The 26975-nt window shown below is 38.5% G+C and overlaps 1 protein-coding gene across 3 annotated transcripts in view; it reads left to right on the plus strand.

The window, feature by feature from the left end:
• The window catches only part of PDGFC (platelet derived growth factor C), a 223287-nt gene that overhangs the window by 184065 nt on the left and 12247 nt on the right, over positions 1-26975 (plus strand). For all 3 annotated transcript variants that reach the window (XM_060178906.1, XM_060178907.1, XM_007532061.3), the window contains one exon: positions 25069-25276. In XM_060178906.1, the coding sequence (XP_060034889.1) occupies positions 25069-25276 (208 nt within the window). The remainder of the gene's footprint in view (positions 1-25068; positions 25277-26975) is intronic.

Raw genomic sequence — 26975 nt, forward strand, 5'->3', positions numbered from 1 at the left:
TATTCTGATAATCCTAAATCCTGAAATTGTGAAGTCTAGAGTAACAACCTCTACCCACCATCATTACTGGTCCAGGGATGACCCTTGCTGACCTTCCCAATAAGTCATTTTTCTTCTAGGATGTGAAATTGATGCTTACATAGTAAGTAGGACTTAAAAGTGAAACAGGAAGAAAGATTCAGGTCACGCAGAACAACTGGAAAGTTTTCCATAATTAAGGTTGTTTTTGTTTGTTTGTTTGTTTTGTTTTGTTTTTATCATACCTGTGAAATTCCACATATTTTCACATGCACTTGCATGTTTATTTTAAAGGTTAATTATGATTGTTTTTAATTCTCAAAAAATGATACAAATGTCTCTTCTTGAAGTTAATGCTGCTACTTAGAAGGCTTGGGTACAGTAGACAAAAGCTTGCAGTAGACAAAGCACGAATCCTGGGAACCAGTTTAGGGAGGAAGATTCTCTCGGTATTATTAATATTTGCATTTTTTTTTACTGTATCCAAATTTAGAGTCTCAAAGTTGGAGCCACTAAATTAGTTTTGCATATCTTTCATCTGATTCACAATCCCTTTCCTCCCAAACAAAATGACTTCGTTACTTTGGCACAAAACTTGTGGATTTGTTGAACTTTTTTTTTCTTTTATGCTATTGGAGGCTGCTATTTTTTAGATATTTTTTCTATGTTAAGCACAAAAAAGAACTCCTCTTAGCTCTATTTTGTTCTTTCTTATAAAACTTCATGCAAGCATTTTATAACTTTACTAATAGTAACTATATAATTCCATAATACTTAATAAAATATACATATGCACATTATCTTATTTGTACTTCAAAAATAGCCCAGCAAAATGGGTGGCTTAGGTTTTACTATTTTGCTTTATAGATAGTACTCTAAAATGTAGAGAAAATAAGGTATTCTTCAGTGTTACTCACTATAATTAATGTTAGACCTGGGCTACATGTCCCGATCGCCTGATTCAAAGTTTCATGTTATTTTCCAGGATACAGTGTTGTCTCAAAATAAAATTTCCAGTTTTAAATGGTATCCCACAATTTTTTTTTTACAGCTTTGGATTGTACACTATAAGCTTCATCCAGCTTTCTTTCTTTGTTTTCTTTCTTTTTTGCCTCCAGGATTATCTCTGGGGCATGGTACCTGCACTATAAATCCACTGCTCCTGGTGGCCATCTTTTGTTCATTGTTGCTATAGCTATTGTTGGATAGGACAGAGAGAAATTGAGAGAGGCAGGGGGAAAACAGAGAGGGGGGAAAGAAAGGTAGACACCTGCAAACCTGCTTCACTGCTTGTGAAGCAACCCCCCTGCAGGTGGGGAGCCAGGGGCTCGAACCAGGATCCTTGAGCAAGTCCTTGCTGTGCACTTAACCTAGTGCGCTACCGCCCCGCCCCTATTATCTCAGTTTTCTTGGCCATTCCTCACATGACCTAAATTTCAGTTGAAGCATCTTTAATACTTTAATGTGTGTGTGTGTGTGTGTGTGTGTGTGTGTGTGTATTTGCGCATGCCTATACATTCGTGTGTATATTTCTTAGCATTTTGGTGCTTCTAGTCATGAATTTCGTAATTGTAGCCAATGTTTGCACAAATACAAACACATACAATCTATATATAGCCTTATAGATTCTTTCAATTAATAGGAGACTTTTGTCATATATAAAAGGTTATTAAAACTTTTCTAAAGCAGGACTGTCTAAATAGCTCACTTGGATAATGTGCTACTTTGCCATGTGCTCAACCCAGGTTTGAGCTTGATCCCCACCACAATGATGGAAGTTTCAGGTCTGTGGTCTCTTTTATACTTTCCTTCTGCCTCTCTGTCCCTATCTAACAAATAAGTAATAAATAAATTAAATAAATAAATAACATTTCAAAAGTAAGTGTGAGCAGTATAAGTTCAGAGTACCTGGTTTTCAAATAAAATACAGGACCTTAGACTTTATTTTGTGTTACTAGTCAGTGAAATTAGAAGAACAAAATGAACTGCTTAAGATTTTCTGTACACTGTGTATACACTGTGTATGCATTTTCTGTACACTGTGTATACAGTTCACATTTGATAAAAAGCAAATGGTTACATCTTACCAAATTCAGGATGGTTGACCCAGGAAATGAATGCTTTTAGGTTATAGCATAAGACCTAAATGTTTCCAAAACTCAGTAAGATTGATACTGGATTGCACCAGGCTTTGAATATCAAAGAATAAGGTCAGCCTAGTGTCAGTAATTATAATTCCATACTTTCAACCTCAAAACAAAACTAACCACTTCCTAGATTGTGAATAGCAGTGGCACAAGTTAAAACCACAGTTGATCAGAACATCTAAACCACTGTTGTGTTAGGGCTAGTATATAATTATTTCCATATATTCTGCATAAAATCATTAGAACCCAGAAAGTATTTCCACATCAGTGAATAAAAAATACATTAAAAAGATAAACTTTTTTAAACAGCCATTTATTTCTGAGAAGCAGTGTTTTTAAAAATAGAGGCAGTTTTCTCATTGCATGAATATTCAAATTATCAGACTCAAATCATCTTTAAAACTGATTTGTCTGCAGCTATGATGCTTGTGCTGAAAGTTTCAAGTTCTTCTTGTAGTTAATGCATTTAACCACACACTCTTCTTTGAAACTAATTGGTTAGGAAATGATTAGAACTGGAAATTTAATTTCAACTTTTTTTTTTTTAGATGTTGAACAAGAAGTAACAAATTGAGTTCACTGTAAAGACAGTTAGCCAAATGTTCAGTTCAACTAGAATTCTGGGCACGACTGAGTTTCTGATACTGAAATGTAACTCTTTACAAAAAACTTTTCCTGTCAGCTTGTCTTCAAGAACTGGAAATTTTATTTCAACATTTTTTTTAAGATGTTGAATAAGAAGTAACAAATTGAATTCACTGTAAAGACAGCCAAATGTTCAGTTCAACGAAGGTTCTGGGCTTGACTGAGTTTCTGATACTGAAATGTAACTCGTTACAACAAACTTTTCCTATCAGCTTGTCTTTAAGAATATCTAGGGGTTCGGGTGGTGGTGCACAAGGTTAAGCACACGTAGTGATAAATGCAAAGAACTGGCCTTGAGCTCCCACTCTCCACCTGCAGTGGGGATGTTTCACAAGCAGTAAAGCAGGTCTGCAGGTGTATATCTTTCTCCCCTCTCAATTTTTCTCTGTCCTATTGAATAAAGTGGACAAAGGAAGGGAAAATATTGGCCGCCAGGAGCTGTGGCTTCATTGTGACAGCACCGAGCCCCCAGCAAGAACCCTGGAGGCAAATAATAATAATATCTAAAATAGCTAATCTATACTCTTTTGAAGTTCTTCTAGAGCATCAGCAATGCCATTATGACAGTTTCCTTCAACCTTTGAATGATTTAGAGCATCTAGTGATTCTCTATGGAATCAGACATGTGCTTTTAACATCACCAATTCTTTGTCTTCCTTTGCACTTGGTGTTTGCTCCAGTCATTTTTTTCCCATCAGGTAAGACATGACTCCTTTAATCCTGTGTTCATGAGTCTCCTTTTCTGGTGTTATTAATAAGTCCAGCAGCTTGTGTAGTATATACCAGAACCACAACTGCTACAGGGACTCAGTGAATGTATAGTACTGAAGCCAGTGGGCAATTCTCAGTCTGCTTGTAACCTATCACCTGTGTTTTTTTTTTTTTTTTCTTTCTTTTTTCCTCTAGATAGCGAATGAAAGACAGAGAGAGATGGAGATGGGGGGAGAGTAAAAGAGAAGGAGAGACATCATAGCAGTGATCCATCACTCACAAAGTTTCCACCTGCAAGTGCTCACATGTTGTGGCACAAGGATGTAACCCAAGTCCTTGTGCATTGTGACGTGTGCTCTCTACCAGGTGAACCGCGTCATTCACGTTCCCATGTCGTTCACGTTACACAGTTCACCCTTCATTTCTTCTTGGGTTTCTGGTACATCATTTTCTCTACCATTTTCCTTAAATCATTCTGACTGTTCTTTTTCAGTTTTTGTCAATGCTTCCTCTCACTGTTTGTTGTTTTTTTTTTGGGGGGGGGGGTTGTTGGTTTTGTTTTGTTTTTGATAGAAGCAGAGAGAAACTGAGAGTGAAAAGGGGACGAGAGACACCCGCAGCACTGCTTCACTACTCGTGAAGCTCCCTCTTGCAGGTGGGGATCAGGGGCTTGAACCAGACCAGGGTGCTTGACACTATAATGTGTCTACTCAACCAGGTGCGCCACCACCTGGCTGCCTTCTCTCTCTAATCTGGAGTTATAGTAGTATTCGGTTTCTTTTTAAATTAAGATCACTATGTCCAGACTTGGGAATTATGGTATTCTAATTAATCGCTCCTTTGACATATTATCCAATATCATAGTTTTCAGTATTATCCACCAGCCATTGGCTACAGAGTCAGATAATATCATTCTGTACCGACTCCTCCCCTCCCCCCCCATGGTCGTCAGGATTAACAATTAAAAATATAGGGTGCTCAGCTATATTTGAATTTTAGATAAACATTGATTTGTACCTTCAGAGTCATACCTCTACTAACAGATTATCAGTTACTCATCAGCGACTTGTTTGTAATTCCAATGTCACTAGGCATCCGCATTTTATATGCGCTCCCAACTCACCCATAGTAAGTCCTAGGTCTTTATAGTGGTTCACATTCCCACACTATCTGGCCCCATACAGTCTCTGACCTCAGCTCCAGCCACCATGGCTCTTCTCTGCTGCTTTTTGAATATCCCATATGAGCTTCAGGCTTCAGATTGTTTGCCCTGCTGTTTCCTGTACTTAAGATAATCTTCTTGGATAGTGATATCGCTTATGCTTTCGCCTCCTTTAAGTGTTGTATATTTGGCGTTTTCTTCTCACTGGGATCTGCTTTATTTTATTTTTAATCTCTCCCTGCCCACTTTTTTTCTGTACTACAGTTTGCCATCTATCATTCTGAATGTTTCATTTATTTTGTCTGTGGTCTGTTTTTCTACAGTAGAATATTTACTCAGTGGAGGCAAAGATTTCATTCACTGCTGTCTCCTCCAACTCCACAGTGGACCACAATGGGTGCTCAGTATACTGAATAATTGCATGAATTTATACATTATGTAAATGTTGGATCATTAAGAGCCTGGAATTGTGGGTTTGGATGTATCTAATTGCCTCTGGGATAATAGTTTTCAGTTTTACATGTTTTACCTCTCAGTATCTTGTCTAAACCACATGAAGCAATGAAGATTTGGAGAGAGTAAAGCAGAAGTGAGGGTAATAAACAAGGCTCTAGAACATAGAACAACCAGGATAAGGAGTGACAGAGTAGAGAGACAGAATAAAGAGCAAGGAAAGAATTTATTAATACAGGGAAGATGCCTAGAAACCGACCTTGAACTTTGTTAAAAACTTTGCTGTAACTTCACATCTCCTGAGTGTTCTAGTCTCCCCAGAAAATTCTGGTTGCCTTGCTAATTTAGGTGATTGATTCTGGTTGCTAGGCTTTCACTTTCTGTAAATATCTGAATGTTAACATCCTTTTTAGAAACACTCACAGGCCCCCCTCTTGAACTGACAAAGCTATACAATTAGTCTTTAACACTAGCTGATTCTTCTCAAAATTGATACATGTCCAGGAGGTGTCCTGCATATCAGAGGGTGAACTGAATGCTCTATATTTAGATGTTTATGAGCCTGAAATTAAGAAAGAGCTAATGAGATCATAGACTGGTTGTTCTCATATGAACTTTAGAGTTTAGCTCAAAAGAGCAGCATGGCACTAAGTTGTTAGAGCTTATTTCTGCACTATTCCAATATGCAACCAGAGTTATTTAACAGCATAATTGACTGTTCTACATATATATGCATATATATTGAAATAATGTATTAATAATTTCCCCTTATGAATATTTCATTTCAATTTTATTTTTATATTTAGTAGTAATGCCACAGTGATTATCCTTAGATTGTACCTCTAATTTCTTGGAATAAAATTCTTGATAGAAAATTCCAAGGTCATACAAAGTAAGCATATTTAAAGCTTATGGAAGAAATTATAAATTTGCCCTTCAGAAATGCTGTGACATTTTATGCTGCCAGGCAGTTTATGAGATGACTATTCTTGACTGATCTAAACTGACAGTGGATATAAACTCTCCCGTCTTAATTTCTCTCCTATACTAGGTCTCTTCTGATTGCAAATATTCACAGATTTCTCACCCTATCACAGCCAACTCTATTATGATCTTATAAATCCACTCTCTCTTTTTTTTCCACTGTCACAGTTAATAAAAGAAAGTTCTTCTCATTTCTCTACTTCTTCTCCCTTTCCTTAAAGCCCTTGTCTCTCCCAAACCTCCCTTCGTGTAACTTTTTCTACTTCAGGACACAGAACACCACTCATCTAATAGCTAACACTTTGTGTTCTGCTGCCTTCTTGATCTTTCCACTGTTTGATCTACTAGCCATCTCCACTTCTCAAAACTTTCCTGCACATTGTCACCAAGGTCTGTTTTGTTTTTCTTTTTGTTTTTCCTCCACCCTTTTAGACAGATCTATTTTTGGCACCTTTGCTATCTTTTTAAATTTTATTTATAAAATAAAACAAAACCATAGGATAAGAGTGGTAAAATTCCACATATTTCCCACCAACAGAGTTATTTTTTTTTAATATTTATTTATTTATTCCCCTTTTTTTTGGCCTTGTTGTTTTACTGTTGTAGTTGTTATTATTATTGATGTCATCATTGTTGGATAGGACAGAGAGAAAGAGGGAAAGACAGAGAGGAAGAGAGAAAGGTAGACACCTGCAGACCTGCTTCACCGCTTTCGGACTCCCCTGGTGGGGAGACTGGGACTCAAACCAGGATCCTTATGCTGGTCCTTGTGCTTTGTGCCTCTTGCGCTTAACCTGCTGCGCTGCCGCCTGGCCTGACTCCCACCAACAGAGTTCTGTACCCCATTCCCTCCACTGGAAGCTTTCCTATTCTTTATTCCTCTGGAAATATGGACCCAGGGTCATTATGAGGTGCAGCACGTAGGTGGAAGGTCTGGCTTCTGTAATTGCTTCTCCACTGAACATGGGCATTGGCAGGTCGATCCATACTCCCAGCCTATTTCTATCTTTTCCTAGTTGGACAATGAGGTTATCTGGCCCGGGGAGTCAGGTTGATGTTATGGTAGCATCTGCAACTTGGTGTTTGAAAAAGCATTAAGATATAAAGAAGAACACATTGTTTAATAATCTGGAACCTAAAGGCAAGAATATAGCAGATGAGATTTGAGGTTTCCTTTTTGGAAAAAGTTAGTAGGTCTCTTTTAGGTCTATTCCAAGGGGCCCAGGACTTTACTAATTTTTGCCTGAGCCTGACAGCTAACATGCAGGTGGGCCAAGTACTATCTGGGGAGATGGTGTCAGGGTTGGAAAGAAGACTACAGAGCTGGATCCAAGAAGAGAGTAGCTCCCAAATCTGGGAAAAATATATAAATACCATTAACTGTAAAGCCATCGCTTTGATCTGGGGCCTATATTCAGTGCAGGACTCTGTGTAACCTCTGCATCACTGTAGGTCTGAGATTCTGTGGCCATAGCTGGGAACGTTCTAGGCTGCACCCATTGAGAGACCCATCTTCCTCGAGTGGTAGAGGAATGTCTTTTGTGCCTAAGTCTAGCATCTGAGTATTGGGAAGTCCCAGATGCTAGACTTAGGCACAAAAGACATCAGGAACAACAATAATGGACCCCATATGTGGGTCCCTATAGGACCTTGTCCTCTTTGTAGATGAACAATGGAAGGGACTGACCCATTCTCGAAAGGGAGGCTGGACCAAAATCCTCTGTCATCTCATTTGATGTATACTCTTAGTCCATGCCTATAATTACATATGTATATGTGTATTTATGTATGTATAGCGACATATCTTTAGCTAGTCCTCAATATTAAACACCATGAATGTGTTTGAAGTTATTTGTCAGTACCCCACAACTCTTCGACTTAAAATGATCCAATCTGAATTTTTTTTCTTCTTCTGTCTTTAACAATTTTGTCTGGGGGTCGGGCGGTGGCGCAGTGGGTTAAGCGCACGTGGCGCAAAGCGCAGGGACCTGCGTCAGGATCCCGGTTTGAGCACCCGGCTCCCCACCTGCAGGGGAGTCGCTTCACAGGCGGTGAAGCAGTCTGCAGGTGTCTGTCTTTCTCTCCCCCTCTCTGTCTTCCCCTCCTCTCTCCATTTCTCTCTGTCCTATCCAACAACGAATAACATCAACAATGGCAATAATGATAACCACAACGAGGCTACAACAACAAGGGCAACAAAAGGGGGGGGGGGAAGGCCTCCAGGAGCGGTGAATTCATGGTGCAGGCACTGAGCCCAGCAATAACCCTGGAGGGAAAAACAACAATTTTTGTCTGTGCTGACTGCTGTCACTGTTATCCTCTGATGCTTAAGATGCTGGCATATTCTCCTTCATACTTCCCACTTCATCAGCTACTAATTCCTCCTCTTCATTTTTTTCCCTCAGTGGTAGTGATCAGTTCATTACATATATTTTTCTAATTTAAATAATATTTTTCTGCCTGAACCTATAATCCAGTAGATATCAAATTTAGCTAAAAGAGCTGAGGATTGTATCTCTTCCCTGCAAGTAGAAGAGAAATAAATGCATAATAACTTTAATATGGTGATAATGCTTGAGATGTGAACAGATGATACAGGATTGGAAAAGGGCAACGAGCTTCATTAGTATAACAGAGAGAAGGAAGACTGATTATTGAAAACCTCCTGGAGGAGTGGAGACTTTGTTGATGATAACACTTTGTCAGATGAAAAAGGAAGGATATGGTTACTGGCACAGGGAAGCAGCATAAACAAAGGTTCAAAGCCTTGTTTGTACTCCTAATAGACTCCCCACATCATTCCCCCTACCAAAAACACTTCCTCACATAGAATAAAAAAAGAAAGTCATAAATGGGTATAATGGATCACCCCTTTCTTAAATCTTTTTGCCCTATTACTGCTTTGTGACTAAGAGATTCCATTGTTGGCTCACACAAAAGCTCCCAAATTAGACTTCATGTTGTTTTTTTTCTCAGCTGTTCTCCTGCCCAGTGACAGTACTTCAGCCAGATTCCTATTACCCAACTCGTCACCATGATTCCCCCAACTCTTTATAGGTTATTGATCCTTTCTTCTTTCTAATCTGTATAATAAGTGCCCTTCTTGTTCTCAAAACGGTGTTAATTTTCACTTCTCTGTAGTTGGCATTGATTCTTTCACACTTTAATGATCTCAGAGCATTTCATTTTTTAAGCTTTTTTGTGAATCTCACTCTAGGAACAGAGGTTTGTCTATCAAGAAAAAAAAGGGGGGTAGTTCTGAAGTTCTAGGCTTCATCACCTCAGTGTGAGTATCTTCTGAAAGTGTTTTAAGGGCTGGAGTGATAACTCAAAGGATAAGCCACATATTGCCTGGTTCAATCTCAAACACCACCTGGAAAATTGTACTATGACACCAGAAGAAACTCCAGTGCTATTGACTCTTTTACTCTCAACAAAATAACAGCTCAGAGCAGCAAACTCTTGTATGCACAAGGCCTTGACTCCTCAAAAAGATAAATAACAAGAGTGTTACACCATTCATGGAATTATTTTACTTTTGTCTACATTTTCCAATTCCTATCTTGCATCAGCAGTAGAAAAAGCTTTATCAAAGGGGGTCAAAAAATGGACATAGCAAGGATACTTAGGTACGGTGGCAGTAATTTTGTATTAAGACTGTGTTCTTTTCCACCTTGAATTATTTTATTTTATTTTATTTTATTTTATTTTTTACCTACCGCAGAAAGCTGTTGTGAACAAAAAGAAACAATGAAAGAGCACACTGTTGCACTGTTCACATTTTTACGTCTGGGTAGTGTTCGGATTTGTGGTCTAGCACTGGAGACTTTATGGCATAGTAAGAATGTCACGCAGTGATTAAAATGCAGTAGGAAAGGGTCTAGCACTTGATAAGATGTCATTCATATCTTCCTTTATAGTTGAAATGAGCACCAGGAGATGACTGGTTACTTTTTAGAATCTTGTTGGACTCCAGTTCCGTACCCTCATCCAAATAGCAGTTACATAGGGAGGCCAACTATTAGTAATCCTCTTTTTTTTTTTAATTGTGCTTTTGTTTGTTACCTGTCACACAAAGGCATTTATGCAAAGGTTAAGAATTCAGAAAGCTGAAACTAGTGATGACCGCTAAGGATATTGCTAGATCCTCCCCCTTCACTCCCCCCCTTCCCTCTGTATGCAGCTACTCATAGCCTCAAGCAAACCTAGACTTGCATTAACTGAACATGCTGTTGTGAAATGCCCATTGGTCTCCCCCACTCCCACCCCAAACAGCTACTGAACATAAATCTGTTTTAGCAGAGAAAGAAGTTTGAACACGGATTTCCCCTGTGGGGCAAGACAAGCTCTGATTTGCCATGTCAGTGTTAGAAGAATGTTGGGCGGGGATAAACATGGACTAAATAGGTACCATCCCTCCATGACAACACAATACAACATAAGTCATCCTCCAAACCGTTAAAATGCTTGTTTTTTCATGACTACAGGTAATATGATGAGGATAACAAAATATGCAATGAGGCTGATGGACATGATGTTTGTGTGTGGAATGCTTATCTATTAAAATTTTTGGATTATACCGTTTGTTTCTCTTCATCCTTGAAGAATTTCCCAGGAAAGATGATACCACTTCCTGCTCTGGTCATTTATCCTAGATACACATAATTGTTCATCATGTAATTGAGAGGTCCTAGTTTTTGTTTTGTTTTGTTTTTCTTTTGGGGTGTTGGTGGTGACAGGGTTGGCTAGTGGGTATGGTTTTATAGTTCTGAAGTAGGTCTCACTGTGTCACTGCAGTCAGTCTCTGGGAGGGGTAGTCAGTACCTTCTGACCTCATAGAATGACCCCCAGGGAAGGAAGAATGGTAGTGGGCTGGGAGTCAGGCCGTAGCCCAGCAGGTTGAGCGCAGATGGCGCAAAGCCAAGGACTGGCATAAGGGTCCCGGTTCGAGCCCCCGGCTCCCCACCTGCAGGGGAGTCGCTTCACAAGCGGTGAAGCCAGGTCTGCAGGTGTCTGTCTTTTCCCCACTGTGCCTTCCCCTCCTCCATTTTTCTCTGTCCTATCCAACAACAACGACAACAATAATAACTACAACAATAAAAAACAAGGACAACAAAAGGGAGTAGATCAATTAAAAAAAAAATTTTTTTTTTAAGAATGGTAGTGGGTTAATGGAGGTATATGTGATCTGTAGAGACCTCTTTCATCAGGTTCCATTGTGAATAGTCTATAGAATATTTTTTTAATAAAGAACATTTTTAAAGTATGTGTTTAAGGGCTGGGGAGATAGCATAATTGTTATATAAATACTCCTGCCTAAGGTTCCGAGTTCCTGGGTTCAATCCCAAGCAACATCATAAGCCAGAGCAGAGCAGTGCTCTGTAGGATAAATACATTTTTTAAAAATGATTTCTTTATTAAAAATACATATTTAAGAGCAGATCTCTAGACCTAGAAAAAATAAAATCCCCATGGTAATTTTACTCATCTTACCACAGTAAATGTCTGTTCATTTGGTGAACAAAGGCAAAACCAGGGAGGTCAGAAGACTTGCAAATGGTGGGCCAGATTATAAACATTAGTAGAGGTGAGGGATCTGGTCAGATGTTATACATAACATAAAGGTAGAACCAGATGATTTGATGCAGGGTGTGTGTGTGTGTGTGTGTGTGTGTGTGTGTGTGTGTGTGTGTGTGTGTGTGAAAGAGAGAAGCAAAGGAGGACTCCAATGGCAGTGGCAGGGTTACATTTTACCGATAACAATGTGGTGCAGGTTATTGTGCTGGGTGGTTGTCAGCACACATGCCATGCTTCAGAGATCCAAACAATGAGTTTATATGTAAGTAAATATGTAAGTAAAGTGAGCAAGAGGAACTTGCAAAATGACTAAAGAGAAGCATCTACCAAGATAGAAAGGAACTTTGCAGAGGTATTTGGCAGTTAGAATGAAGAGGGGAATATAGACAATTGTGTTCATACATGGCAGCAGTCGGGGGAACACTGGTGGCCCGTAAACTTTACTCACGTATCATTTCCATTCGATAATCTCATTACCCCTTCAAAGAAATCTCCTGAGGGTTATTACTGTTATTATTATTGTTATTACCACCCCAATTTTTAGCTACCTTTTTTTTGTACTATCAAACCATTTTTAAAATAAGTAATTGCCCCCCCTGCTTTCTACCCCCAAATAAAGTATTTCTCCCATACTAAATGGGAATGAGGTTGAGAGTCTTAACTATTAAATTTATTGGACATATAAATGAAAGTACTTACCAGTGTGACTTGATCCCACAAATTGACCTTAATAACCATTTTATGACACACCAAGTAGATATTGAACTACAAAAAAATTTCTGTGAGAAGTTGTCAAAAATATTCTGGGGAGAGGTGCAGATGATTTCTGGTGTTTCACTGAAGGTGTATGTTTCTTCTGATATTTCATTATTTATATTGTCTTTTATTTGAAGTTCCTGCTACTTGACATTTCTCTAGTGCTGTAACAAAGCAAAGCCACAAGCATGCGATATAATAAGACTAGGGGAAAATAAGTTACGTGATGCTTGGTGTCAAGCACTTGCAACTTCTCCATGTTGTTTCAGCTTTTTATGGCCTGTCACATTTTTTTTTTTTATTTAGAAGGATAATTTTTAAAATCTTAGTAGGAAAAACAGCCCTTCATTTGGGCTTCCCACAGATACCACTGTGGAAAATAAACTTGAAACTATGTTATTTTTGTCATCATGTGGAATTCTGCTTTCAACATGGATTATTACTTCAGATCCACATTTTTACTTAGGAAATGGAAAGCTCTGTCTGTTGACTCCTGTTTCACCTGCTCACAATCAGCTTGTTGGCTGGCTAAAGGGTGGCGTCTTCTGAGACATTCCCACCTGTGGCCATAGCAGTGGGGTGAAATGCTTCAACTGAGATGGTGGCACACCCTTACCACATTAGGTAAGCGGAACGCAAGTCTAAAGTGTTATAATTTGTAAGCACCATTTTTATGCTGATAGGAAAATTCAGCCTGTAGCAGTTGTTATATCTCCAGACCTTTTAAGAAGTTTTGCTTATGAAAACATAACTTTTTTTTTTCAAAGACAGTGTTTTTTGGCAAAAGTAGTCATCCCTTTCCCATCTTTAAGCCTAGGCAAAATAGTGGCGCTCCTCAGGTTGAACCTGAAACCTAGAAACTCATGACATTAGCAGGTCAGTTAGAGCTTGAGTCTTGACATGATTCCTTTTGGAAGTGCTCCATGATAGACATCGTTCACTTTTCAGACCAGACAGTTACTCTGTTGGTTGCATATCTCTATCAAGTTTGACTCAAGTCACCAGGCTCTTTATCTTTTGTTCATCATTTTATTGGGAACTTGATGGTTTGCAGTGCAAGTCTTGAGACATGGGGATGAGTTCTCATTTCCCCATGATAGGTGTCTGCAAAACACTTGGGCCCATCTCCACCATCATACACCAGGACTCCCGTCTCTTTTCTTCTTCTTCCCAGGACACATCTCATTCCAGACTAAGTAGGGATACAATTAGCCACCTTCTCTAGGATTTCTCACTTAACTATCTAATCTCCATGACCCATCCTGTATTAAAACATCTGTTCCTGAGTAAGGTTTCAAGCATTTGCTTTTATTCACTGGCTTAAAAAAAAGTATTTTAAAACATATCCAAGAGAACTTTTTGGATGAATTCAGATAAGAACAGGGTGCAGGACAAAGAAGCATGTTTAATGAATTGTTCCAGGACATTCTTGTGTCTCTCCAGAACCTCCCATCAGTTGTTCCTGGCAGGCCTTTTAGTCTGCATGCCCGTCTGCTTCTTAAATTTTTTAAACGTCAGATTTTTATACAGCAGATCAAATTGAGTTTGCATAAATGAGATCACACACCCCTTTCAAAGCAAAATGATGTAATACAAGACTGATTTTTTTCTCTTCTTATACACCTGGATGATTATTTTCCCATTCTTTGACTTTTAATAGCTACAACAATAAAATCTAATCTGCATTCCTAACCTTTCTCTGCAGTACGAATGAAATGAAAGGTTCCTTATCATTTTGAAATGTGCTGTGTGCACTTGGCTCAGAAAGCTGCCATGTAAATCTGTGTAGGCCCTAAAAGTTTTGCAATAGTTGCTATGGTACTCAAGGTAAACATCAGTGTGTGTTTGTGTCCGGGGAAGAGTCAGTGTAAACCCGATGTTTTTCAAATTCAAACTCCCCACAAAAATTCAAATAAAAAGACAAGCTATGGTCTTCTAGAGATAGCAATTGTGATACTACAAGCTGGTCAAGTGCTACTATTGCACACTGAAAGTTAACTTTTCTTTTCCTAATGAAAGAACAGATAGTAAGTGCATCAAATACTTAAGGTGGTTGTAATCAAATACAAAACAACTAGTGTTAATTTTGAGAAATTTGTACTGAAGAAGCCAGATAAGTGAACTTCTTTATGTCAGTAACTTGTGGGGAAAATTCATTGATGTCAGTTATTTTCCAGAGCAAACATGGAAATATATATATATATATATATATATATATATATATATATATATATATTTCCAGTTATTCTTTCATGTTAAGTTTACATTTTATAGTCCACGTGGGAAACTTTTTTTTTTTTTAATCTGATTCCTTTTAGCAAATCCTTACTTTGGCAAGGGGAGAAAGATCTCCTATGATACAGAATAGTTGTCTTATACAGGCTGGGTTTCACAAAAGCAAGAACTATGGGCCTGTTTTGGTCATAGCTTCTACCTCGCCGGCTTGTTTATAATTAATGTTTGCTAAATGAGTTAGGGGAGATAGTATAATATTAACCTTTGTCTGCTGCTATAACAGGTTTTAAGTTGATGCCAGTGTTATTAATTTGCCAAGACTACCATAACAAAACACCCCAACTGGGTGGCTTAATCAACAGATTTTTTTTTTTTTTTTTTACAGTTCTAGAGGCAAAAAGTTCAAGATCAAAGTGTCATCAGGATTGTTTCTTCTGGAGGCCCTTCTCTTCACCTTATAAATGACCTTCATTTCCCTGTGTCATCTTCCAAAGCAGATATTCTAAATTTCCTTTTCTTACAGGCCCAGTCATTCAGTATTAGGACTTTCCCTAATGACCTCATTTTTAACTTCATTGCTTCTTTAAGGGTCTTGTCTCCAAATTCAGTTCCATTCTGAAGTACTGAGGGATAGGGCTTCAACATTTGAATTTTAAGTGGACATATTCAGCTCTTAACACAGTACTATATCTATATGTATTAGAAACCTTGGTGATATGGATTCTTTAACTATGAGCCTATTTCTTTTCCATTTTTAGAGCTACATAGCTTCTACATATAGGCTAGTCTTTCTGAAATCATTTAGATTTTGAAAAGACAGGGAAAACTTGAATGTACTCTCAGGACCCATTACATCAGTTGTATCATTTGATAGTGTTCCATAAAATTCACTAGTAATCTAAAGCATTTATAAAGATTTCACGAGGGGCCAGGTGGTAGACAGCTGTTTGAGTGCACATGTTACATACAATATGCAAGGATCCGGGTGGAATGCCCAGCCCCCACCTGCAGGGGGAAAGCTTTGCACGTGGTGAAGCAGTGCTGCAGGTATCTCTCTGTCTCCTCCCTCCCTATTGATTTGTGGCTGTCTCTATCCAATAAATAAAGATAATACCAAAATAAAAGTTTTTAAGATTTCACCAAAAAACTGAGCTAGAGTTTATACCCACCACAGACTTACTAAATAATATGTTTTGTTATGAAGAAAACTATTCTGATAGTTTTCCTAAAGCTGTATTGGACTCTTTCCTTCTCCTGTTTTTGTTTGTTTTGTTACTTCAGTTGTTTGGTTTTTTTTGTCTTTTATTGAAATGTAATTGACATTGATCATCGTGTATGTTTAATTTTATACACAAATATACTGCAACTGTGATCACCTCTGTAGTGTTAGCTTACACCTCCAGCATCACATAATTATCATTTTTTGTGACAGATTACTTAGGATCTATTCTGTTAGCACCTTTGAGATATATAAGACAGTACTTACTTGTCTTGACTCCAGAATTTACTGTGTTCTAACTGTGAGTCTCAAATCGCCTCTAGCCTCTCCCCAATTCCTCCATCCCAACTCCTGTACTACGATTCTTCTCTGTTCCTATGAATTCATTTATCTCAGCTTTCACATGTAAATTATATAATGAGTTATTTATGTTATCTCACTTAGCATAATGCCCTCTGGGTATATCATATGATCATGAATGTCAGACTTTCTTCCCCAGGTGTTTTGCATCTGTTATAGCTTTGTACATATCACATCATCTATACCCAGTTTCGTGTTAACTGATATATAGGTTGTTTCCATATCTTGACTATTGTGAACAGTGTTCTAGTGAACATGACAATACAATCAAGATCTTCTTTTCATTCCCTTTTACTGGAGAACCAGATGTGGGATTGTTGGATCACATTGGCAGTCCTATGTTTAATTTTTATATACAGCCCTTTTACTGTTTTCCAGTAAAACATAACCAGGTTACGTTCCCAGTAATAGTACATAAGAATTATGGTGGGAGTCAGGTGGTAGTGCAGCGAGTTAAGCGCACATGGCACGAAGCGCAAGGACCAGTGTTAGGATAGTGGTTCGATTCCCTGGCTCCCCACCTGTAGGGGAGTCACTTCACAGGTGGTGAAGCAAGTCTGCAGGTGTCTTTCTCTCCCCCTCTGTCTTCCCCTCCTCTCTCCTTTCTTTCCTATCTGACAACAATATCAATAACAACAATAATAACTATAACAACAATAAAAAAACAAGGGCAACAAAAGGGAAAATACATATAAAAACAGAATTATGGTGATAGGGCAGCAAAAGAACAAGTAGTCGGAGAAAAATGAAATGGCATTAAACAAAGAAAAAAAATTTGTAGAGGTTTATTTATGAGAGACTGAAAGAGGACCAGAGCATCACTCTGTCATAATGCAGTGCTGGACATCAAACTAAGGATCTAATCACTGTGCCACTGCCCATGCCACAAACAAGCAACAACATGGCAGTAGTGAACAGAGGTAGTGAGAAAAGTGAAAAAAGAGGCAGTGAAGGCAATGAAAAAAAAAAAAACCAACCTATGGAATGTGACGAAATGTTGCAAACCATCTGATAGATGGTTTAGACAAGAAACCAGAACTCCAAATATAGAAAGAATAGCCAAATAAAAGCTCCAAGCAATCTAATTAGAACATGGACAGGAACTGAATAGACATTTTCCCCAAGAAGGTATTATGACTAGCAGTTCAGGAAAAGATACTCAACATCATCAAACAACTGGGAAATATAAATCAAAATAACGGTGAGATTATCACTGCCCGCTGTGAGAATGGCTGTTGTCTAGTACGAAGAGTGGGCAGGAGTGGAGAGAAGTGGACCTCCTTATATCTAAAAATTGCGTAGAATTATTAAATCTGAAAACAGGAAATGTAAAACTTTAGCAGCCATGCATTTCAGAGGAAGAAACTGCAACTCATAAGAATGATAGTACTTGCCTGATTTCTCTTTCCTAATTGTGAACAGCTCCAGGGGTAGAGTACAGGTTCGTTGACTCCTGCTCTGAGTTCCTGAGTTCTCTCTTTCTTTTTGTCAGGCCGATGTGGAACTTTTTTTTTTTTTTTTTTTTTACTCAGACCATTTGCTTTTGGCTCCATCACGGAGAGGGGAAGAAAAAGAACGCCTGAGGAAGTAGTAATACATGTAGATGTGACTTAGAAAAGAAGAAGATGGGGGGGGGGGGGTTGCTTAGAAAAGCTCTCCTGGAAGGCAGCCCCCGTAGAAGAGTCAGGTCACTTAAACAGGCTAATGAGACTTTGATTCCAGGTAGGCAAATCAGAAAGAGCCAAACGTAAACCAGCATGCGCTATTGTGTCTGAATGGCCCGTGCTTTTACTTTTTTGCTTTTTTTTTTTTTTTTTTTTTTGCCTCCAGGGTTATTGCTGGGGCTCAGTGCCTGCACTATGGATCCACTGCTCCTGGAGGCTATTTTTCCCATTTTGTTGCCCTTGTTGTGTTTATTCTAGTTGTTATTGTTGTCATAGCTGTTGTTGTTGTTGGATAAGGCAGAGAGGAGGGGAAGATAGAGAGGAGAAGAGAAAGATAGACACCTGCAGACCTGCTTTACCGCTTGTGAAGCAACCTCCTGCAGGTGGGGAGCCAGGGGCTCGAACCGCTGGCCTTAATGCTTTGCACCATGTGCGCTTAACCCGCTGTGCTACCGCCCGACTCCCCATATTTTTATTTTTCCTAAACGAATGCTTGGAAGAGTCTGGACAAGGACTCAGACACTCAATAACTACTGTCCTGCAGATAATAGCAGGAGCTTTTCTCTGGCTTGCTAAAGCAGAGGTGTTACTTTTATTCTTTACATTCTAGGACTCCAGGGAAGTCGCTTCACATTACTCATCATAGCTATCTATTACATAATCTTAGGACAGTCTATAACTTAATAGTGTATATTCTCATGGCAACTTATCTTAAAGAGTTTGAAATATTTGTCTCTGTCATACTTAGTTTTTTGCATGGGAAGAGAGAGGAAGAACAAGAGTATCACTCTGGTGTATATGACACCAGACATAAAATTCAGGGTGTAATGCATGCAGACCCAGAGCGTTGTCCACTACTCCACTTCCAATTCAAAACCTTGTCAGAAATTTCTAAAGAGTAAAAATGGAAGGGAAAAAAAAAAAAAGCTGTTAACCTGTATTGCAGAGTTCTGGGTTTGGGGGGAAATTAAAGTATTTTTTAAAATAAAATTTGTAAAGTTTTTTAATTTAAAATTAACATCAAGGGAGCCAGTCAGTGGTGCACCTGGTTAAGTGCACACATTACAGTGCACAAGGATCCAGGTTCAAGCCCCTGGTCCCCACCTATGGGGGAAAGCTTCACAAGTGGTGAAGCAGGGCTGTTGTAGGTGTCTGTCTCTATCTCTCCCTCCCCTCTAAATTTCTCTCTTGCTCTGTCAAATAAATAAAGAAAATATGAATAAAAATGTTTAAATTAATTAAATAAAATGAATATTAAATAATTTTAAATATTAGGTGATGAGGTTTCTCTGTTCCTTTTTTTTTCCCCTATTGCTCTTTGTTTCTCTGGGGATCCCTTTAGGCAACTCAGAAAAGTAGAATTTCAAAATTAACAACTGGGTTATTTCTTGGACCAGGGGGTGGGTGACTGTCATGAGAAAGTCCTTGAGTGAAAGTAATCTGTTCTGGGATGAATTCTTTGAATCCAGTGCAAGTGAGTTGTTTTTTGTCTTTTGAGGGAAATGATATTCTGAGACTTCATTGAATCTGTGGTGTGCACATTTCGCTTCTTCTTCTAGCGTTTGCCCTTCTTCCGTAGCCAGTCAACAGCGTCAGGTTGAGCCTGATGTAAACATTTCGCTTCTTTGGCATGACAGGCTTTTCCCCCTTGATTTCTTTTTGATAAATAGTTTAAATGTTACCTCAGTAATACTGATTTCAGTTGGAACATTTTACTACTTTAGAAGGAATGCTCTGTGCAGAGTCTTCAACATATGTGGAAGCAATATAAGCCGACTCATTCTTGGATTATGATTAGATTGAAAAGAGCTTAAATAATAATTTGATGTCATCCATAAAACATATATCATTGTGACACTTTGATGACAGTATGTGCTTTCTGATTTTAACTTCCTATATATTTGCTCTCTCTGAGCAGATTATGACACATTTGATTTGCTATTTGTAATCATAGTCATGAATAACAACTCAGTTATTCTTTGAGTATTACTGGTCCTTCATTTTCACTCTATCTAGACAATGAATTTTGTTTTAGAATTCTTAAAAATTACAGAAAAGTTTGCATTTATCATTTTATACTATAAATGTAATCAATATAAACCAAACTGATTAAAGTAATAATGAAAAACTTGATTAGGTACTATTTATGTCTGTAGTATAGTTATATTTAATGTTTGATCTTTATAGTCAACATAGAGTTATCACCCAAAATAATACTTGAATCAAAGTAATTTTGCATTCTTTAGCCAATTGAAAAATACCAGATTAAGTAACTGGGAATGTACTATTATTATTTTTTAATTGCCACCAAGGTTATTGCTGCACCCCAGTGCCTGCATTATGAATCCCTTGCTCCTGGCAGCCACTTTTTCTCTAATTTTTTTTCTTTTCTTTTTTTTCTTTCCATTTTTCTTCATAGGACAGAGAGGGTAGGGAGGTTAAGGAGAGAAGTAGATACCTGTAGACCTGCTTTACCTCATGTTAAGCGTCCTTCCTGTAGGTGGAGAGTGGGAGCTCGAACCCAGGTCCTTCCAAATAGCAAGGTGTGTGCTCAATTGGTGCTCCCCAGGAAAGTATTAATTTTTATTTCTATTCTATTCTCAATGATTGGGTAGAACATTAGAACTTTAAAAAATTTTTATAACCTTTATTTATTTATTGGACAGAGCCAGAAATCAAGAGAGTAGGGAGGTGACAGAGAGGGAAAAAGACAGAGAGACACCTACAACACTGCTTCACCACTTGGGAAGCTTTCCACCTACAGGTGGGCACAGGAGGGCTAGAACCCAGGTCCTTACACATTGTAACATGTGCACTAAGCCAGCTCCACCCCCACCGGCTCCCAAAACATTAAAATTAAAAGAAAACATTTAAATTTTAATAGTATAGCCAGATTCTGTACCTTTTTGAAAATAAGAATGAAATCAATGTTGACTTTATTCATGTTTGTCAATTATAGACTCTAAAAACCTTCTGCCACAGTGAATAAAAGAGGCTATGAATCAACCTCAATGTGAGCTGTGCTGACCCTCCAAACCATAACCCCTGCCGAGCTAGCATGGGGTGCCTCTTCCCAGGCGTGCGTGTTCTCTGGGTTGGAGAGAACTTGACTGGAACCAGCCTGGGCTGCTACTCAGCGACACGAGAGAGATGACTCAGGAACCAAACACTTGGCGAGACAATGCAATACTCTTTATTGATCAGAGAGCCCAGGCTTTTAAAAGGCTAGACCGGAAGTGGCAAGACAGAAATGGAAATGGCTAGGAAAGGGGTGGAGAAAGGCAAAGGGGGCTGGGAAGGTAGAAACTTCCTTAGCAACTTTTGTGAGGGTTTTAACTGGTAGGATTAATATTACCCTGCAGGCAGGGAGGTTCTCAAGGGTAGAAAGAAGATAGATCAAAGGAATGGAATGGATGGGGATCTTTCAGGCAAAACAATGATTATGTAGATAGGCCATAGTATCAGGAATGCAGGGTGCTTTGTGAGGCTCCTCACAGTTTCCTGACATCTCCACCTTTCTTTTTATCTAGTGGCCATAATATCAGGAATGCAGGGTGCTTTGTGAGGCAAGAAGTCTGAGAGGACAAGGCACACCTTTGGAGTGACTCCTATCCCTCCTTGCTCAACCTCTGAGGAGAGAGAGAGAGACTGACAGGATAGACACACTCCTCAGGTCAAACCCTGCCAGTCTCAACCACATCCTCACAATTTCCTGACAAACCCCTTTTCTCATTTACCAGGTATCTTCTGTTTTTTCATCTGAACAAGAGAAATTGAGATGGAAGGAGATAGCTAGATAGATAGTCAACTGCAACACTGTTTCACCACCCGTGAAGCTTCCTTCCTGCAGATGGAAACAAGGGGCTTGAGCCTGGATCCATGCATACCAGCATGTGTGCACTCAATCAGGTGTGCCACCATCTAGCCCCTGTTTTTCAAGCCATGTGCTCACAGACTAGTCTAGAGAAAAAGATTCTTACCCAAACTGAACACAGTTAAGATAAAATGAACAACACTGGTTTGTTACTAAGGATGTTCTCATTAGATGTATTGGGTTTCTAGAAAGGCTACTTTTATTGGTCATGGTTTATTAATGTGGATCACAGGAGAGAGAGTTTTACATATGGGGCAGGGCATTTAGCATGGGCAGAGGTACAAAGTCCAAGACAAATATGTCATGTGCAGAAGTTAGTGAAGAAACTAGATTGATTGGAACTAAATGTGCATGTCTTTGATGAGTAAAGGATTAGATGGGATGGGTGAGCAGAGGTCAGACTCTGAGAATCCTGAGTGCAGGGGAAAGAATTTGGATTTTCTCCTTCAAATGAGGCATTTGTCCAAATCCATCACATGGTCAGTGATGAATTATTTTGAGTAGATTGATTATCCTCAGATTACAAAGTTAAGATAAAAGGAGTATAGAAAAATTAAAGGCAAAGGAATAATATTAGTTGTTGCCCTATTTAGTTTTCTATATTTACCCCAGTTTCTATGTAATGAAGACAGCAAGGAAAAGCTGACAGTATAGTAGTGGAGTGTGTGTGAGTGTGAGTGTGTGTGTGTGTGTGTGTGTGTGTATGTGAATGCATGTGCACATTTAATTAAACATTATACAAATATAATAAAAAGAAGTTTTACCTAGTATGCAAATGTAATTCATATCCATTTTATTTATACTATTGGGCAATTGTTTCACAAGACTCTAGTAAGAAAGGTACAGTCTGGGAGTCAGGCAGTAGCATAGCAGGTTAAGCGCATGTGGTGCAAGGCACAAGGACCAGCATAAGGATCCGAGTTTGAGCCCCTGGCTCCTCACCTGCAGGGGAGTTGCTTCACAAGTGAAGCAGGTCTGCAGGTATCTGTCTTTCTCTCCCCCTCTTGTCTTCCTCTTCTCTCTCCATTTCTCTCTGTCCTAACAGTGACGACCTCAATAACAACAACAATAATAACTACAACAACAATAACAAAACAAGGGCAATAAAAGAAAGGTACTGTTTGACATCTCCCCTAGACAGATATCAGCACATGGCACCCACCAACAAATTGTCCTCCCTCTCTACTATAGAGCACTGACACCCTCCCCAAGGGCCCTCTCATTTCTTCCTTTTATTTCCTTGGATATGCTAGAATCGATTAGAGTATGCTAATTTTTTTAATCTTTTTATTGACTGGTTAATGGTTTATAGTTCAGTCATTGACAGTATGGGTACAGGTTCTCATCTACTCATTATGTGTCTGCAAAACACGCTCAACCCCAGCTGAGGGTTTTTTCCACCATCGTGCCCCAGACTTAACTTATAGTTCAACATAACTTATAGTTCATCTCCTCCCCTCTGCTTTTACCCTAGAGTCCTTTACTTTGCTGTAATACACTGCACTCAGTTCACGTTTCACTCTGTGTTTTCCCTTTTTGTTCTTGGTTCTTTTTAAAAAAATTTTTTTATTAATTTATTATTGGATAGAGACAGATAGAAATTGAGAAGGAAGGGGGAGATATACAGGGAGAGGGACAGAGAAAAACTGCAGCCCTGCTTCACCACTCATGTAGCCTTCCCCCTGCAGATGGGGACCAGGGGCTTGAACCTGGGTCCTTGTGCACTGCAGTGTGTGCACTTAACTAGTTGTGCCACTGCCTTGTCCCCTGTTCTTGGTTCTTAAGTTCCACCTATATTAGTGAGATGAGACAAAGAAGGTGACTTCATTTTTAATGGCTGAGTAATATTCTATTACATATGTGCACCACAACTTTATTAGCCACTCATCAATCATTGGACATCTGGGTTGCTTCCAAGTTTGAGTTATTAGAATTTGTGCTTTTACTGGTAGAAGCATATATAGATCTCTTTGTTAAGATGCTTTTGTTTCCTTTGGATAAATCTTCAAAGACTCAAATCTAACATCAAGGAAAACAAAAACAAAAATAAATTAATGAAACTACATCCAACTAAAAGCTTCTAAACAGAAAGGGAAAAATCACCAAAACAGAAAAGCATACTACAGAATGGGAGATCTTTAAATACCATATATATGTCAGATAAAGAGTTAATAACTGGGGCCAGGTGGTAGTGCACCTGGTTAAGTGCAAGGACCTGCACAAGGATCTGGGTTCAAGTCTCTGCTTCCCAATTGCAGTGGGGACACTTCACAAGTGGTGAAGCAAGTCTGCAGTTGTCTATCTTTCTCTTTCCCTTTCTGTCTCACTCTCCCCTCTCAGTGTCTCTGTCCTATCACATAAATTGGAAGGGGGAAAAATAGTGAAAAAAAAAAAGGTTGCCAGGAGTGGTGGATTCTTAGTGCTGGCGCTGAGCTCCAGCAGAGATGGAGGTAAAATAAATAAATAAATAGTAACTAACATATATAAAGAAGTCACTAAACTCAGCAACAACAACAAAAAAGAATAGCCCCATTTGGAATATTACATGGACAGAAACTTCCCAAATAAGAGATTCTGAGGACCAACAAGCATATGAAAAAATCTTCAACTCTTATCATCCCGTCTACATTCATTACATCACTAAAGTAACACTTTACACTCTTCTGCAAGAGAAGTGGAGAAAGTCCACTTTACTCCCACCCTTAGCAATGTTTTAGTTTTGAGTGCTTGCCAATCTCACATATCTTAAGTTGAATATCCTTTTGCATGTGAAATGTCTCATTTTAATTTTCGTGACCTCTCATATAATGAAAGCTTTTCTCACATACCTGTCAATCATACATGCATTTTTTCTGTTGTCTTTTTTAAAAAACATTCTAAAGATCAATCCTCTGATCATAGTAATATTCATATAGATTACCTAAATATTCTTGTAGTCTTTTTTGCTGTCTTTTTAATTGCAGGTAAATTTATCAAACTTATTTTTTTATTTGGATGATTTCTATATTAACAAGCAATATCCATCCATATTCACCTTACTTTGTAAAAATAAAAGCTAATATCTTTCTCACTGACTGCACAAGAAAAGTCTCTGAATTCATCTACATGAAATCTTTGTAAAACAATTACTTCTAAACTTAGGTTGAATATAGTTTTTATTCTTTGTGTGTGTTCAGCCCTAGTATGTCTCCTTTCCTGTAAACCCCACAAAGAAGAGTTTGTAGTTTTTATAAACGTTAACATGAGATTCATTTTACTTTCAGCAATTCACAGAGGCTGCGAGCCCTTCAGTGTTACCACCATCGGCTTTGCCACTAGATCTGCTTAATAATGCTGTCACTGCCTTTAGTACTTTGGAAGATCTTATTCGGTATCTTGAACCAGATAGATGGCAGTTGGACTTAGAAGATCTTTATAGGCCGACGTGGCAACTCCTTGGCAAGGCTTTTGTTTTTGGAAGAAAATCCAGAGGTAAGGTCTCTCTTCAAATTAGAAGGTCTTCTAATTTTTACAAAAACATCTAATGTTTCAGTTTCCTGTGATAACTTATTTAATGAGTTTAAAATTCTTCATTGATGTATTTAAATAAATAAGACGTGTAAAAAGAGGCACTTAACTAACGTCCGATAGACTTGAGACATTAAAATTGCTACTTCAACTAAAAGTGTTATCATTTATTTTTATCAGAAATATTTTGATGATATCCTCTATCAGACTTCATGAGTGTTATTGCTTATTCAAAGCAAGCTTTTGGGGGAGTATCTTAATTGAAGAATTTAAATAAAATTACTTTAGCTTTTATTGTAGATTTGGTGTCCAAGAGATAGCTTACCCAAGAGAGCACATCCTTGAGTTTGTGCCCCACAACCACATAGAAGCACCATGGACAGCACCAGAAGGAAGCTTCAGGAATGGTGGTGTGGGTTGCTTTTTCTTCTCCCCCCTCACCTCCCCCCTCTTTCTGCCCTTCTGCTGTCCTCTCTCTGAAATTAAAGGAGAAAAAATTTCTCAGCCCAGAAGCAGTGGAAATTTACATACATGTGTCAGGCCCTAAACAAACAAAAAAGATTGGGGGTTAGAAGAGGAAGAGACTCAAAATCACTATCTACCATGTCTGCACTATTCAGGATTTTACCATTTCCCAGCTCATATGCTCAGAAACTTTTCTGAATCATAGGAAATATATCAGTGACTTGTCATAAAATGGAACTAGTAGTTTGCAAGATAAGCAGATTTTCCCTAAAGCAAAGATTTACCCTTTACTAGGATAAAATTTTCTGTAAGTAAATTTGCCACTGAAATGATTATATTTGACCAGATCTCCTTTAAAGAGTCAAAACTGTTGACAATTGAGCCTCATTCTACATGATCAGACGTGGATTAACAGAGTTGGCTGTAAGTTTAGCTAATTTTATTGGAATTGGAATGTACTCATATACAATGCAAATGAAAACATAGTAGAAATAACCATATAAGTAAAATGCACTTTTAAAAACCAAGTCTAATTCAGTCTGCCAGAAACATTAAAATCTACCCCCAGGTCACTTTGGAAGATGGAATGACAGTCTGGAGAACTGAGATGGATGGAAGAATGTTTAGTTAATTTGAGTGATTCACAAGGGCAGAATGCACCAGACTTGTTCTTCTAAATCTTGTCAGAAAGAAACCCAGTTCTTGCCCTTTCCTGCTGAGAGTTACAGCTTCTTGGATCAGCAGTTTTAATCTCAGCAGGTCATGTTCAGACTTGCCAGCCATGGTTTTTTTTTTTTTTTTGCTATGCCAACAAAGTGTTTTCCTTTCAGCAATGTTTGACATTGGTGTTCAAGTCCACAGGCAGCTGAATCTTGTCGGGATGCTGAAAGCTGTTACATAGTTATAAGATTTGATCTTGCTAAATAATTTAGAACACTTCCCACTCCTCCCACTTAAGAATAGGAAAAAGATCTGAAAGACTAGCTTGAAGCCCCCTTGAATAGAGCTTTTGTTAGGCAAGTTTTCAGCCCACTATCATATTGCTCTGTAAAAAGCAGTGGAAGTGAACCTGGTTCTAAATTCAACTCCAGTTGTTGTTGTTTTTTTTTTTTTCTTGTTGTTTTGCTTTTTGACAGATGAGGCTTCCAACCTAAAAAGAATCTCTCTTCTAGCCATCATTTATCAACCCACCTGGAGC

Source organism: Erinaceus europaeus, chromosome 19 (genome assembly GCF_950295315.1).
Source record: "Erinaceus europaeus chromosome 19, mEriEur2.1, whole genome shotgun sequence".
In the NCBI taxonomy this organism is placed as follows: Eukaryota; Metazoa; Chordata; class Mammalia; order Eulipotyphla; family Erinaceidae; genus Erinaceus; species Erinaceus europaeus.